The sequence below is a fragment of the Setaria viridis genome, chromosome 2 (assembly GCF_005286985.2).
Source record: "Setaria viridis chromosome 2, Setaria_viridis_v4.0, whole genome shotgun sequence".
Lineage (NCBI taxonomy): Eukaryota > Viridiplantae > Streptophyta > Magnoliopsida > Poales > Poaceae > Setaria > Setaria viridis.
The window spans coordinates 39908760-39924959 of NC_048264.2; the positions used below are offsets into that span (position 1 = coordinate 39908760).

The 16200-nt window shown below is 48.2% G+C and overlaps 1 protein-coding gene across 1 annotated transcript; it reads right to left on the reverse strand.

Moving 5' to 3' along the window:
- Positions 1-2476: 2476 nt before the first annotated feature.
- On the reverse strand, positions 2477-7723 carry LOC117841974 (protein DETOXIFICATION 19). The gene is made up of 5 exons (XM_034722303.2): positions 7082-7723; positions 3876-4420; positions 3676-3762; positions 3520-3576; positions 2477-3424 (listed from the first exon to the last, which is right to left on the reverse strand). The coding sequence occupies exons 1-5, from the start codon at positions 7637-7639 to the stop codon at positions 2938-2940; spliced, it is 1734 nt and encodes a 577-aa protein (XP_034578194.1). The 5' UTR covers positions 7640-7723; the 3' UTR covers positions 2477-2937.
- Between the last annotated feature and the right edge of the window lie 8477 nt (positions 7724-16200).

A 16200-nucleotide genomic window follows, 5' to 3' on the forward strand; every position in this document is an offset into this window, starting at 1 on the left:
TAGCTACCTTTTTTATGTTACTCCCTCCGTTCCAAATTAGAAGTCATTCCAACTTCCTTGGAGAGTCAAAGCATCTCAAGTTTGACCAAATTTATACAATAAAGTACTAATATTTATGATACCAAATAAGTACCATTAACTTCTTCATTACATATATTTTCACATTATATCTATTCGGTGCCATAAATTTTTGTGATCCTCTTTATAATTTTGGTCAAACATAAAATAGTTTGACTCTCCAAGAAATTTGGAATGACTTATAATTTGGAACGGAGGGAGTACTTAAGTTGCATTGCATAGCTGTAAGAAAAAAAACTACATTTTAATTCAAAATCGGCAGAAACCGGTTCATCGTCACTTGTTTTACTAAAGAATAATACCACATGAACACGCGCATACATATCCCAATGTAACCGACAACTAAAAAAGTGTTAGCTAAAAATGCAAGCACCAACATCGAGTAGCCGAATATTTAAACCTTGATGAGCAAGTTCCATAAAAGAAACGTAACCAACGGTGATTACATATTACACCTTTTAACATGATTTGGAAGAACCCCCTAGCTTCTTGCCCTTAGTTTGTTGTTTCCTCGGCAAGTTACATCATGCAAGCTTAGGAAGCTGGGAGTCGGTAAAACCTATAACTTCAGAGCTGGAAGTTTCTACCTTTCTCATGCTACTTGTGCCGCAGCTGAGTTCTTTAAGAAGATGATGGTATACGGAGTACGCTGTAAACGCCAATCTTTTTTTTCAATCTTACTATCTTACTATTACTAATTGGAGGCTCCTTTTGAAGCCTTCAAGTGAAGCCACCTAGGATTCCTAGGTGGACTCTGAGAGAAATTCTAGAAATTCTCACAAAAAAGCAAAACATCCGACCATCGATCGATAGATTCAAATCATTATAGCCATTGGATCTACTATGTTTTAAAAAAAATTACCCACCTATGCCATTATGAAAATAGCCTAAAGCAACCCCCTAAATCTATATATAAATTACCCACCTCTACCATTATATAAAATTAATTAAAGTAACCCCTAATCTTCATCAAAATTACCCACTTATGCCATTATAAATAATATTTAAAATAACCCCCTAATTTGCAACTGAATTGCCTACCACTATTACTTAAAATTTTTAAGTAACCCTTAAATTTGCATCTATATTACCCACACATGCTATTATTAAAAATAACATGAGGTAATCCTACATTTTTTTCCATTGGAGACTCCACATTAGTTTCCAGAAGACAAGCTAGAAAAAAGAGAGAAATTCTCATAAAAATTAAAAATATTAAACACTAATCATGTAAACTCCAATAATCATAGCCATTGATCTATTATATTTTCTAAAAAGTTACCTACTACTGTCATTGTGCAAATATTAAAAAATAAGCTCTAAACCTATATCTAAATTACCGAGCTCAGCTATTATTCTTTATATAAAGTAACCTCATAATCTTCATCCAATTTACTAATACACATCATTATAAAGCATAACTTAAAATATCATTCAAAATTTTATCTATGTTATCCACGTATGTCGATATTAAAAATAACCTAAAGTAAACACCTAAATCTTAATCTAATTATCTTCATGTGCATCATACAGAAATATCAAAAAAGTAAATTAATATATGATTCTAAATTACCTATTTATGTCATTGTTAATATAAAAATATTAAGTTAAAGTATATACACATGATGAATGCCACCATTTAGACCATTTATACATGTATGTGAGGAATCGATGAAAAATATTGATTTGTATATTAAACATAATGTATGAAGGATTGGAGGTGTGATACAAAATGGAAAAGGTATGAATATGGATGAAAAAGTACATAGAGTAATTATTGATTAAAAAGCAATCATAATTGGAAAAAGATAGGTACATATCTATATAATTATTATGTTGAAGTATTGGAAAAATAAGAGAGTAGTAGGTAAACAATTTTGATTATTAGCTAAAAATTTAATTTTTAAATAATATTTATATATAGTAGTTTCTAAAAATATTAGTCCGTGCTCCCGTTGATGGACTAGTCCTTGATAATGACTGAGAAAGACATCTCAGCCTCGATGGGCCCTTAGTTTTGGTGCTTTTTTTTTCTGAGTCCATCAACGAATTCTTGGTAGACTTGCATTTGCCATGGCTCCTTGTGTGGACCGATTCCTGCCCGTGCTGCTGACTGAAATTAACAGCATGGCAAAGATGTGGAATAAGCAACTTCTAGACGGTTCGTGGAGCAACACGACAGTTTGATAATCGTTGAGAGCCGAGAGCACCCCGACCCCAAATCCCATCAGCCCCAACGACGTCTGTGGTTTCGGTAATCCTACATACATGTCGCATGTGTGAGGTGTCGTCATTCTCCTGGATTTCTGCTACGCTAGACAAAGAAAATTCATTCCTCCAAACGTGTGGCCAGAATGTTCGGTGAAGATACATCTCTGCGTGTGGCTGCCGAGCCAGCTGCCGGACAATCCGTCACATCCGATTGCTCGCTAATTAAACACGAAGTACACTTCACTAAATAGTAGTAGCTGCGAGTGACCATTTTTTGGGCGTTCCCATCAATCACTGATCACCAAACACGTCGTCGCTTCCGGTGCTCCGTTCACTTGTTCAGAGCGGCTGATTTGCACAGGCAAACCGCCATGTGGTCCGCAACGATTTCTGTTTCGCCTTCTACATACACCTGCTGATGATCATCTCATCTCCAGAAACCTCCTGCAAAGTGCAAACCCCCTACAGGCTACAGACTCCTCGTCCATTTTCGCGTGCTTTCGATGCTCTCAACTCCTCTTCTACATACAACATGTTCTCACCACCAGACACAAAAAAACATAGCTCGTGTGCTTTCGATGCACAACTCCTCGTCCATTTTCGTTACTCCTGTTACAGTAGTAAGCTGCGTGCAGTAGTCATGTTTTGCTACGCGACGTAGTTGGCCTTCTCCTCCCGCATGGCATCGGCGAGCTCGGACCACCTGGTGCGGACGGTGATGACCAGCAGGGCGCATGCCTGGCACGTGAGGCCGCAGATGAGCCCCGCCCAGAGTCCCCTGGCGCGGAGGTCCAGCTTGAAGGCGAAGAGCAGGGCCAGCGGCATGCCCACGAAGTAGAACGCCACCAGGTTGGTGACCGCCGCCAGGTGCTGCCAGCCGCATCCCCTGGCCACCCCCGACAGCACCCCCTGCGCCGAGTCCAGCACGATGGACACCATCATCAGCGGCGTGATCGCCGCGAACTCCGACGCGATGGTGGCGCTCCCGCTGAAGAGCCCCGCCCACAGGGTGTGGCCCGACGCCAGGAGCAGCACGAAGGAGAGGGCCAGGAACACCGAGAGCTTCAGCGTCACCGACACCGCGTTCTTGGCACGATCCACGTTCCCCGCGCCGATCTCGTTCGACACCCGCGTGCTGCCAAGGATTCAAGAAGCGATACCATGATCAAATCGCGCTGCACGGCGTTCCGTCAGGAGAAACTGGACATCGCAAGCTAGTGACCCACGTACCTCACGGCGGCGCTGAACCCGAACGTGATCATGTACGCGATCGCCTCCGTGCTAGAGCTGCACACACATTTCGTCGACAAAGGTGGTCATCAGTTTGTTTCAAGATGAACCGTGGCACGCATGCATCTGAACCTGATCGATCGAGACGAGACGTACCACATGGCGATCAGCGATGTGCTCACGGTGGAATTTGGGAGCAGGCCGGCGATCAGGACCAGGAGCTCGAACGCCCAGTACTCCAAGCTGCAGTCAAAATGAGGCACAGCCACATGAGCCAGAGAAGGAGAAAGCGCGTAGTAGTCTTCGCATAGTGGTATACTGGTATACACAGCAGAATGAGACACTACACTACTCACCAGACCATGACGGCTGAGGGCGTGGCGAGCTTGACGGTGGGGAGCACGTACTTGAATGCGTCTGCGGAGAACCCCTTCCACGTCTCGCTGAACGCCCTGGAGCGCGTCACGTACGCGAGCAGCATGAGGCAGGAGACCCAGAAGGAGGCGGACACGGCGGCGGAGGCCCCCGCGAGGCCCAGCCCGAGCACGTTCACCAGGAGGTGCACCAGCGCGACGTGGATCGCGAAGGGGGCCACGGAGCACACCACGAGGGGCGCCACCACGGACTGCGCCTGCAGGTAGCGGAGCAGGCACTGCAGGAAGGAGAAGGCGAAGAGGCCCGGGATCTGGCACCGGACGAAGGACGCCGCGGCGCGGGACACCTCGGGGTCCTGCCGGAGGAGCAGCAGCAGGGGCTCCGTGAACCACCACAGCGACGAGACGAGCACGGAGACGACACCCGACATGATGAGCGACGACTGCAGGTACAGGCCCAGCATCCGGTACAGGCGCGCGCCGTACGCCTGCCCGCACAGCGTCTCCAGGGCGCCGCTCAGCCCCGTCTGCAGGAAAAACACACAGCCATTAGGAGGTCATCATTTTTTATTTTTTATTTTACCTACTGCCCACAAGATAATCCAGTAACTATGGTCGTTATTACTGGTCGATGCTCATATTTTAACCCCAGCCAAACTGTTCTGCAATTGCGCTAGGTAGAAGCATTGATATGATATGACACTGCGACTTCATGAGCCGAGCGTGCTGATGATTGAATTGATCAGAGAACAGTTCAACCATTGATTATTTTTTCTTTGGAAACATCCAGCGGCCGTTAGCATATACTCACTCGCCCATTTCAGCTTATAATAAGCCGCCGTGACTCGTCAGCGTTTGCACGACCACGTAAATAAAACGGAGTAACGGTCTCCGTGAGCTGCCGTCACCAGAAACTTGACCGCGACCCCCAAGCAAAGCAACGTCTGAAAAATCGTGCATATCGCGCCCAGACCCGGAAAACATGCACGCGTTTGACCGCTGCTGGTTTCAGGAACCATAGAAAAGGGGACAAGATCAGAGCCGCCATGTCGTCATGATTCATGCTTTATCTTATTTTTTGCAGCTCAGTGAAGAAAAAACAAGGTTCAATGCATGCTAGCTTCAAGCTTTTTGTACCTAGCGTGCAATGCAATGATAATATAATGCAGTCGGAGTCGTCGGCGTCGCAGACTGTCGATCGAGTTTGAATCGATCAACCGGTTGCGGGTTTTCCATCCTCCTACCGCGATTTTCTACGAGCGGACACTTGCCTCCCAAAGGTCCACGCACGCGCGAATGCTTGAAGGGGCTAGCATCGCGTCGCATCGCAGGCACGCACGGTCAATCGAGATCCGACTACTGAGAAATAGACAGGTAGTCGGCTAGTCGCGCGCATGTGGCACATTCCGGTACTCATCATGCCCGTCGGCCTCCATGTACTACACTGATTGATCATCTGCGGGTACTACGTACAACGCTGCAGCTAGCTACTGTTCTAGACTTCTAGTAGGTACGTACGGCCAGTTGATGCCTAGCTAGGACCGATGACACTCGTTGTTTTCTTGAGGAGTACTGCAGTAGTTAAGTCCAGCCAGGACACGTACATCAGTGCTGAAAGTTACGGTAGACGGTAGTACTGTACAGTATACACGCTCCTGAGTCTGGGGACAGCACACAACGTGTGCTGTACATGCAGGACTCTCTAGCTTTACCGTGTGAGACAGGAGAGTGATGACGAGTCCTGAGGCAGGTGTGCATGCAGGACTCTCTAGCTTTATCGTGTGAGACAGGGAGAGTGATGATGAGTCCTGAGGCAGGTGGGTGAGCTAGAGACCTGACCCGTTCAAGCACCGTAGCCAAAGGTCACTTCTCCAGACTCGACACTTGTCCGAGTTTCTGGGCTCTCTGACCTGACCAGCTTAATTCACTACAGACGAGTTTTACCCACCCCATCAATTATAGAATGGTTTTCCGAGATCTGACGCACGCATGTCCGAACGACGACGACTTCGAACTATCGACCGTGATGATCACTCCACCGAGGCGACCGCCGCCTCGATCGCTTCCTCCGACCCAACGGACGCAAACGGGCGGCCGGGAAAGGAAGGAAGCCAGGAAGGGCGGTGAGACCACTTGCTGCGCTGCGCGGCCATCGAAGCGGCGTGCGACGGCGGCGCACGCACCTCGGGTTTGTTTTCTCTGGTTGGCAGCGACCGCGCGCGGGCCTCCGCGGGCGATTCGCTCGTTCAGGGCTTCAGGCTCAACCCGCGGCTGAGAAATAAAGCCACGGGGAAGGGGCAGGGGCTACAGCCTGCAGCATTGGCGTGGCGCGGGCACGGGCAATTGTGACCGCGAATCGGCCCGGCGCTCGGCCTGGCACGCGTCATCTATTTCAGGTGGATGGGATGAGATGGGGAGATGGCCACCAATAACAACAAACGAAATCAATGGCGTGACGCGCTGCGCGCGGGGGCCTCTGCCTGGGGCCTGGGCTACCAGCTTCATTTCCCAACCGCTCCGTTGTCCTGTCTCTGAACATTACTATACGTAGTAGTACTTTTGAATACCGGTGCAGCGGTGCTATACAACCTGTACCTGGAGGTAGAGTACGTACTTGCTGCCTTCGGAATGTTCCAGCTGTCAGTCGTCCTGGTAAAGTGTGCATACAATTGCCCGCACCCCAAAATGTCAACAAGGTACCGAGCGCGGGCGTTGAACATAGCGGTGGAGATCTATACTCGCATCGCGCGCCGGGATCGGGCATGATGCTGCTGCCGTTTACTTCTGACTACCGAGATGACAAGCCCATGACGAGCACGTCGTAGTATAGTATAATCAAACAAGGCAGCATGATTAAAGCAAACCAAAGCTCCGAGCGGTTGATGCTAATGATAAGTAACACGCTGCTTTTGACGCGATAGATCGATCAGTTACGCCGCGGGCTACGCTGTGATCACTACCATGATGCGTCTTAGCGTGTGCGCAAGAGCGAGGCGAAGAAGAACAGGTCCGGCCGCCGCAGGCGGGTTGTTCATGCGCTGTGTGTGTGCCGTCGGCGGCCGAAGCATCATCTATCACGCACACCACATGCGGCCGGCCGGGTGGAAACGGCCGGGTCGGAGTAATAACTAGCATATGCATGCTGGGATGGGATGATGCGGGGGAGAGAGACGGCCGCGTATACGTACCACGAAGGCGTAGCCGGTGACGGTGGCCCAGGAGTTGCCGAGCGTGGCACCGGCGAGCTGGACGTCGCCGAGGTGACCCGAGAACATCACCGACACCAGCGGGATGCCGTAGAAGGCCATGCTCGTCAGCACCATCGGCACCGCGAACCGCAGCTGCGCGCTCGCCTCCGCCGTGTCCACCACGCGCCCCAGCCACGACGACGCCGCCCGCGCGGCGTCGGGCTCGCCGCCGCCCTCGCCCTTGGCGCCGCCGAGCAGCGGGGCCGAAGACATGCTGCTGCTGCTGCTGCTGCCGTCGTCGTCGGACGGCGGCCCGGCCGGCTGCGGAGTGCTGCTGGCTCTCGCGGCGAACAGCAACGACGACGGATGGCCGGCTCGCCTCCTCCTCCCCGCCGCCGCTGTTGCTGCTGATGCTGGCCGGTGAGGGGTCAGGAAGCGTGGCGCGGTGGCGTTTATATGGTGCGCGCGGGCTCGATCTCGGTGTGAAGCAGCCGCGCCCCCTCTTTGCCTGAGGCGACCGCGGGGGGCGGTGTGGAAATGGGACTCAGTTGTGAGCATGGCGTGGACTAAACGGCGGAGATAAATGAACACCCTTCTATGCGTGTGCGCGCGAGCATGGCGTGGACGAAACGGTGCGCCCCCCTCCCCCCCCCCCCCCCCCCCCCCCCCCCCCCCCTTCTTTTGTTGGTACCTCGAATTATTTATTATTTCAGATTTGGTCCAACATCCTGAATTTATTTATTATTTCAATTGGTCCAACATCCTGATCTCATATTCCTATGCTTATTTCAAATCAGGATCATTCCCATGCTTAATTTTGATTGCTGCACGTCTTGCTCAAGTTCCATCATCTTCCCCTCCAGGGAAAAGACACTTCATGTCCTCTGTTAGAGGTAGTGGATGATGCGTTCTGGCTTGTGATGAGGAAACTTGCACGTGTCTATGATGATACCGATCGATCTGAGCCACACAAACAACGTGCGTTATTTGGTGTTGGTAGTTGCAAGTGTTCATCGTCCCACTTTATTTCCATTTTTAGGAACGATATATATGTCAACAACTCCGGTGAGAACATATACTAGTACCTTGCAATTTTATTTGTTCTGTTTAAGCATAATATGGTTACCTCCACCTAACAATAATCTATACCGGTCAAATCAACTTCTCCGTTTTTATATTATTATTCCAAAGTGTATCAAAAGTTTCACCGATGAGTTAATTTCGTCAAAAACAAATGGAAACAACAGAAAGTGCCAAGAAAACACAAACGTTATATTCATCATTATTGATATCACATATGTAGCCACTGCAAATCTGCAATTATGTCAAACAACTCTGACGAACTTTTAAGGAGTCCTATCATCTGTCACAGTGTGCAACTTGTACATTTAAACTTGTTTGGTGGCAAGTGCAGCATTATTTTTTTCAGTTAGCTAAGAAAGATTTGCAATACAAAAGGTTCTCATTGGAGATTGATAGAATGTATTCACTGGCAACTCGAATGTATTCACCGGCAACTCAGTGGCCAATTTGAATCGCGCCACCACCGACCACCCCAAATTAAAACCTAACTCTCTGGTCGTTGACGTGCGTTGTCATCCGCTCCAATGGTTGCGCATGCACAGGTGCACTGCTTGGCTCAGTCAGGTCGTTTGGTGGCATGTGCTTCATGCTCGATTGTTGGCAACTCTTGTCGCGCAAATTAATTAAGGGCATTGGGATCACGGCCGAAAAACCTTATGCTTAGGTTGTGGCAACAATTGTGACGCTCTTGTTGGAGGTATTGTTGCGGTGACCTCTTAACCTGGTCGTTGGGTGAAAACATAGTTCTTGAAATGCTAACAAGTTCTAAAAAATTCTAAGGCTAATCCCAGTGGGGGTTTCATAAAGGTTTCATGCACATTAAATATAGTGACACATCAGCATATGTGATGACATGGCATGATAGTTATGAAGTGAGAGAGGGAAGGAGTTTCATCAGGATGAAACTGCGTATACACTGTTTCCAAGACTATGAAACTTGCATTGGGGGTTATAGAGTTTCATTTCATCTAACCATATCCAATCACATGCCTCACAATTAAATGTCATGGTCATCCTATGAAATCGTGAAATGAAACTATGCACTGAGACTCTCTGTTTCATTCATGAGAATACACCTCATGGGATGATGTGGCATTCTTGGAAACATTGCGATGAAACCTTGCACTAGGACTAGCCTAATTAGGCTAGTTTCAATGTGACGAGTTTCATAAGCATTAAATTTATTGCCACATCAGTAAAATTGCTAACTTGGTAAGATCATTATGAGAGGAAGTTTCATCAGATGAGAGAGTAATTTCATCCCCACAGCACTTAGCTGGCATAGTTACCAAGTTACCAATCTTAATGCACTGAGACTGGCCTTACAATGGCACACCTCTTGAAACGAGACAATGATATAATGCAACAGCGGCATGTAGTATGTGGGCAGGTGGTTAGATTGTTGCGGCACATTTTTTAATCAATGGTGAGATGGATCACGAGTAGGTAAAAAGTATATGGATAGGTAGAGTTGTATGAATAAAATATAGGTGGATGTGATATGAAGAACGAGATATTGTTAGTCTGTTGGAACGCACGGAAATATAGAACAGATAGCCAAATGGAAAATATAAGAAAATGGAATTCGGCTAGCCTGCAAGCAGGCCATATGTGTTCTACCCATAGATTATGTTTAGGAAGAACGTGTGCTAAATTACTAAAATTAGCGTAGCATCATAATACGTGCATGCCCATGCAGCCATGCGTATTCAGTGTATGGGATCGAGGTGTGGCATGTGGGTTGGGTCTGACCTCGAGATCTAGCTTGATGATATGCGTGCGTGCTGCACATGCGCTCGGTCAAATGGTACCAGCTGCAATTTATCAGGAGAGCTGTGGGGACGCGTGCATGTCGGCCCCGGTGGCGGTTGGGATCGAGACATACCTAAACAGTTGGGCTTGATTGACTGGACCGGGCTGATTCTGACCCGTCTGGGCCAGAATACATACAAATTCACCCTGATCGGTTAGGCCCATACAGGGGTCGCACTCACAAACCCGCCAGTATTCCTCCTCGTTGTCGTCGGCGAGTTCATCATGCCGGAGGCGGAGGCAAAGGCGCCTTGGTGGGCGGAGGCGGAGGCGATGGAGGAGCGCTTGTCCATGATCAAGGAGAAGATCCGTCACCTCTCAATGACGATGAATAATGAGGATTTCTCAGGCATGAGCAAGGCTGAGCGAGCGGCGAAGCAAAGCAAGCCAAGGCCAAGGAGGAGCGCTTGGCCTTGATCCATATGAGTATACCCGGCTCAACTCTGTGAAGAAGTCTCCGGATTTCTCGGGCATGACCAAGGCCGAGCGAGCGGCGAAGGCGGAAAGACCTGCAGGAAGCCCGCCGCCTTCAGGCGGAAGGCCACCCCATGGGTCCGAGGCCGGAGGCCTTGGCTCACATCCGCGACTTCGATCCCAAGCAGCGAGGCGTCTACTACAACCGATGCTCCTTCGTCGACATCCCAACGTTCGACCTCGACGAGGAGTGTAAGTCTCCCTTTCACCTCAATCCTGCATTTCTATTGCTATATATTCCACTGCATCTTGTGCCACCCGTTAAATCTGTGACAAATTAATTAACGTAGCAGTAAATTTTCTGTGTTTGGGGATTGGGTTATTTTCATTCCTCTGACTGAAGGATTTTTCCTATGCGGCTATGCCTCAAATTTGATATGCACGATCTCTCTCGAGTTTGCATCTCCATTGGCCGAGCCAGAAAGCCAATCAAGTAGACGGTGGTTCAACATAAGCCAAGCACAATATACAGTAGTAATGCACACTAATAATGATCAGGCCCAACTGATTTCACATAACCTAATGGTAACTGCAGCATCACATAATCAAATGTGGCTACACCAGAGCATTTGGATCCTACCAATGAAGCTTAACAAGCTGAAATCCAGGGGTTCATTACCGACCAAACAACCTTCACCCTCATCCTAGTAGCACCAACAGTAATTTTATCTTCATCTCGAGTGTTAACCCTTGGAGTAAATACTACTTCAGATTTTCTGTCACCAGTCTGGGCAGCAATTATCAGCATATCCTTCACATAGCCAGATATAATGGGTCGCATAAGCTGGATAACTCCACAATCATAACCAGTCATTGCATCAGCCACTTCGCTATCATAAAGCACAAGTCTGTCTTTGATGCTGCTGGTGTAGGCAGTGGTTTTTCCATAAAAATCTCCCTGCAGAACTTCGACTGCAATAGTTGCCTCCACTGCATGTTTCACAACTGCATACATCACGTCCACAGTACTGAGCCTGGTAGCAAGAGATTTAGTTTCAACCACGCATTCCTCCAATGATCGACCTGCTATGCCCCTGATAGTTACCACTCCTTTACTAAGTTCTCTGCCCTGTCCAAGATGATCCTTGATCTTTAGATCGGTCTCAACATAATTATCATCTAACAATGCAAGTCCCCGTTTCGGCCCAATCAAGATCAATGATTCATTCTATGATAAAATTTACATGATACGTTAGTGGCATATTTCTACAAATAGTGCTGCACTGCAATGGAAGTTAATTAACTTTACAGCCACAGTATATGGAAGCACTTATATAGCTGGTGAAAATGTTAACAGTCTCAATCTCAATATATGGATCATCTAGCTGTTTCGGGAACGTATCCGGTGCAAACCATCTACCCAGTGCAACCTTGAAAACTATGAATCAAGACCACAAGATGCTAATCCAATGGATATAGTTAGTGGTGGGATTATTTTGCAGTTAAGCTCCCCCACCCGCCGGCCACTTTTGCCGCACCTTTTCCATGATATGCAAAAGTGGCCGGTGGGGAGCTTAACTACAAAATAATCCCACCACTAACCATATCCATTGGATTAGCATCTTGTAGCCTTAATTCATAGTTTCCAAAGTTGCACGGGGTAGATGGTTTGCACCAGATACATTCCCGTACCAGTAGCCCAGGTACATAGAGAAATGCAAAATCACCAGTGTCTACAAAAATCGCTAAAACACAAATGCATAACAAGCATATGCATCATTCTGAAAATCTGAAGTTTAGTAACATTATGGTATAGTTATATGATATTCGGATGATTAAACCAGTGGCGTGTAATATTTCCACTTTTGAGCCACCATCTGAATTAAAAAATGAGAAACCGAGTATGCACATCATATCAACTAGCAATGTTTACATTGTCCAGAAAAAATAGAAATCGATTGCAGCTTCGTGCATAATTTTAGCTTTTCTCTATAAGAAACAAAGAGGGTGCAATATGAGGTTAGCACACACATAATGCAAGCTAGAAGTTGTTGGTTTCTTTTTATAAAAGTTGTACCTCAGAGTTGATGAGTTGGCAATGGTCACTGTCACGGCGGAAGAGGTAAATACACTTTTCATCAATGCTATCCGTACACATAGATTGGGAAGCCAACATCCGAACTGGCTATCTTAACAGACAAGATGTTGATAGCCTCGAAAAGCTTGTAATCGCTCTTGCTTCTGTAGACTGCATCGGTAAATCTCATCGGACCAAGGGGCGCTGTGATGTGGAAAAACAAAGGAAATAAGGAAGATCAATTTCACGCTTACAATTGAAATTGATATAAATGCAGAGGGAGCTTAATGGCTTTGACATGCACATGCGAAGAAGTAAAGAACATGCCTCAACGCATGTGCACGCATGGTGACCGGGCCTCCTGGCCCGTTCCACCGCCCACTACGCCAGGGGACGTCAAGCAGCGCAGACGATACGATACCGGCACCGATGCAAATTAAAGGCCTGTTTGGCAACACGGTGTTAAAGTTTAACACCCGTCACATCAGATGTTTGGATGCTAATTAGAAGTATTAAATATAGGCTAATTACAAAACTAATTGCACAGATAGAGTGTAATTCGCGAGACGAATCTATTAAGCCTAATTAGTCCATGATTTGACAATGTGGTGCTACAGTAACCATTTGCTAATGATGGATTAATTAGGCTTAATAGATTCGTCTCGTGAATTAGCATAGGATTCTGCAGTTAGTTTTATAATTAACTCATGTTTAATTCTCCTAATTAGCATCCGAACATCCGATGTGACACTGTTAAAGTTTAACACCTTGTATCCAAACACCCCCTAAATCTGCTTCTAGTGGATTCGTTTCGCTCGGAAATCTAGGCGTGGGGGCCGACCGATGCTGCTTCCCTACGACGCCACCTCTCACTCCGGCACCTCGCCGGCGGTGACCGCCACGCCAACCAAGCAACACAGCGCATCCCTCCTCCATGAGCCCTGCTTGCCAACCACTCCACCATCCAAAACACCATTCACTCCACCTTCCAAAACCTCAAACACCTACCGGGAAGAAGACATCGACTTAGGGGGGTGTTTGTTTTTTAGTTCCTCCTAAAATTTCTGTCACATCGAATGTTTAGATACTAATTAGGAGTATTAAATATAGACTAATTACAAAACCAATTGCACAGATGGAGACTAATTTGCGAGACGAATCTATTAAGCCTAATTAGTTCATGATTTGACAATGTGATGCTATAGTAAACATGTGCTAATGATGGGTTAATTAGGCTTAATAGATTCGTCTCGTGAATTAGCCTCCATCTGTGTAATTAGTTTTATAATTAGCTCATATTTAGTCCTCCTAATTAGCCTCTGAATATTCGATGTGACATAAATTTTAGAAGATCCTAAAGATCCAAACACCCCCTTACTCCTTTACTCCTCACCGGAGTTTGGAGACACCCCATTGAAGAAGTTTGATGCCGAACCAACAACATTGAAGGATGCTGATAAAGGTAAGGCGGGTGTCAGCGGCGACGAGCGCCGCGGCCAGCTATGTTCTGTCATCATCAAGCTGGAGGGACACCATGTGTCATATAAGGATGCGCTGTTGAAGAGCAAAACCTACAAACCACACCACATCCCCAGCTCGGCGACCGTATCCCATCAGTGGCATGAGGTGCAGTCGCGGAAGGATGACATGATTCAGAGGTCAGTCTGGTCCTGGCTAGGCAGTGTGAGGAGAAGCATTCAAGACAACAGGTCAGGAACAGGCGGGGTGTGGAATCGACTCCAACCTGGCCTGAGGGAGGGACATCTACTTGCTCTGCTCAAGGCAAAAGCGGGGCATCGCTGCTTCAACTGCTTGGCGTTGGACCACCAGATTGCGCACTGTAGAGACCCCCCCAAGTGTCTCCTGTGCTCACGGTTCAGCCACAAGGCAAGGCAGTGCAAGGAGGCGAAGTGGGTGGAAACCAGGAGTAAGGAGAGGGGTTCGACAAGAGCGCCGGGTGAAGAAGAAAGAAAGCGGGAGCGGAAAGGTCAGCGGAGGATGGATTTCCCTGAACTTGTTCCGGGAGCACCGGAGCATCGCCCTCAGTTGGTGGTGGCTTGTGCGGCGAGGTCCCAGGAAGTCAGAGATGCAAAGCGCCAGTGCGAACTGCATGCCATCATGGGAGTGCAGATTGATGCTCGTGTCCCGCTTGGAGCTGGCAACGTGGCCCGGGATGTTCGACAGCAGCTTCACATCCTGGACCACACAAGGTGCAGGCTATGGGCCCGGCCTCCTTCAGCCTCAGTTTCGCCTCACCGAAGCTGAGGAACTCGGTGCTGGCGATGCACGCCATCCCGGCAGGGAGCACGGGCCTGCGCCTTATGCCATGGTCCAGGCGGGTGCGTGCTGCTGCCGGCTCTCTGTGCTACTGGGCAAGAGTTTGCTTGGAAGGAGTCCCAAGTCATGCCCGCAATTCGGACTCGGTAATTCAGCTTTTCAGTCCTCCATTCATAGATGAGGTTGATGACAAAGTGTTTAGAGAGGTAGAGAGATCCTGCTACAATCTGTGGGTTTGGTTGGCCGATCCGAATTCCCTGCCTAAGAAAGCAATACTGAAAATAGAGGAGCCATATGTTAGAACTGGGCCAACTGGGTTACCAATCCTCAGAAATGAAGCTACTCGAACTTTACATTATGAGGTCTTGATTCATCTGAGAGAGTGCTAGATTATGCACCACTACCAAGCAGCCCGTCACATGCAAGTTTTGAGAGTGATATCAGCGGCATTCCAAATGACAAGTTGGAAGAAGAGTGGCCGGCGAGGCATCTGTTCACCTGGTATGGTATCCGGGGGTTCCAGACGGTGAGCGTCTTCCTATCATGGGTGGTCGGGTCCCGGTGTGGGACCGCCTTTGTGGCTGCCGGGAACGATCACCGCCGGTTGGAGGGGGCTCCGGGGGTACTGGCAGCCCCCCATTCCGCCAATTTCCTTCGGCGACATGGCGTGACGTGCCGGGTGGCGGGGGTGCCGGTCAACGCCATGATCAGACTTGAAGCTACAGAGGAGGTCGTTTGCATGCTGTCGGTGAGGAACACGGTATGGGAGAGCAGAAGAGGGGCCCACAGCATGGGTGGGGTAGCGTCACTGTACCTGCACTGTTCAGGTCAAATGGGAAAGGGGGCTGTCACCTTTCCCTCGAGCAGATGAAGATTTCCATCTCTTTGATACAATGGCATTGAGGCAAGCTGAGGACCCTATGCAAGAGGAGGCATTTATGCAGCTGCAGCTACAGGGACAGGAGATGCAGATGGTGTGCTATGAAAAGCAAATAAAGAGGAGCAGCACTGTTACAGTGGAGATGGAGTGCCCGAGTGCACAAAGGATGCCAGTACAGATCCTGTATGACGACCCAATGGTTCTAGAGGCCTCCCGGAATTTTCAAACGTTGCAGATAGAAGCATCAATCCAGCCAAGTGAGAAAGCAAAGGGTGTTTCTTTGACAGGAAGTAGGAATGCTGATGAAACAACCTTCAGTGGAGAGGATACTTTACTAAATGTTCAGCAAGACGTAAACTTCCAGCAGCACCGGGAAGGACACCAAAAGGAAAGGCAGATCAGCAGCTGGGAGCCACAAGTGGAGGGGCAAGCTGATAATAAGCTGATGGAAGAAACAGAAGGTGGACAAACTAATGACCTCACCTTAAGCCAAGATGAGCAGCTTGTTGTCGGTCAGGCAACTGTTCGCGCCTCAGACATAGGAATTTACCAGAACGGTGATCAGGGGTAGGGGGA

Coding starts and splice junctions, on each gene's coding strand:
- LOC117841974 (XM_034722303.2), bottom strand. CDS start 7,639: ATGCTCACAACTGAGTCCCATTTCCACACCGCCCCCCGCGGTCGCCTC. Junction 3,763..3,875: donor CCCTCAGCCGTCATGGTCTG/GTGAGTAGTGTA, acceptor TTTTGACTGCAG/CTTGGAGTACTGGGCGTTCG. Junction 3,577..3,675: donor ACATCGCTGATCGCCATGTG/GTACGTCTCGTC, acceptor ATGTGTGTGCAG/CTCTAGCACGGAGGCGATCG.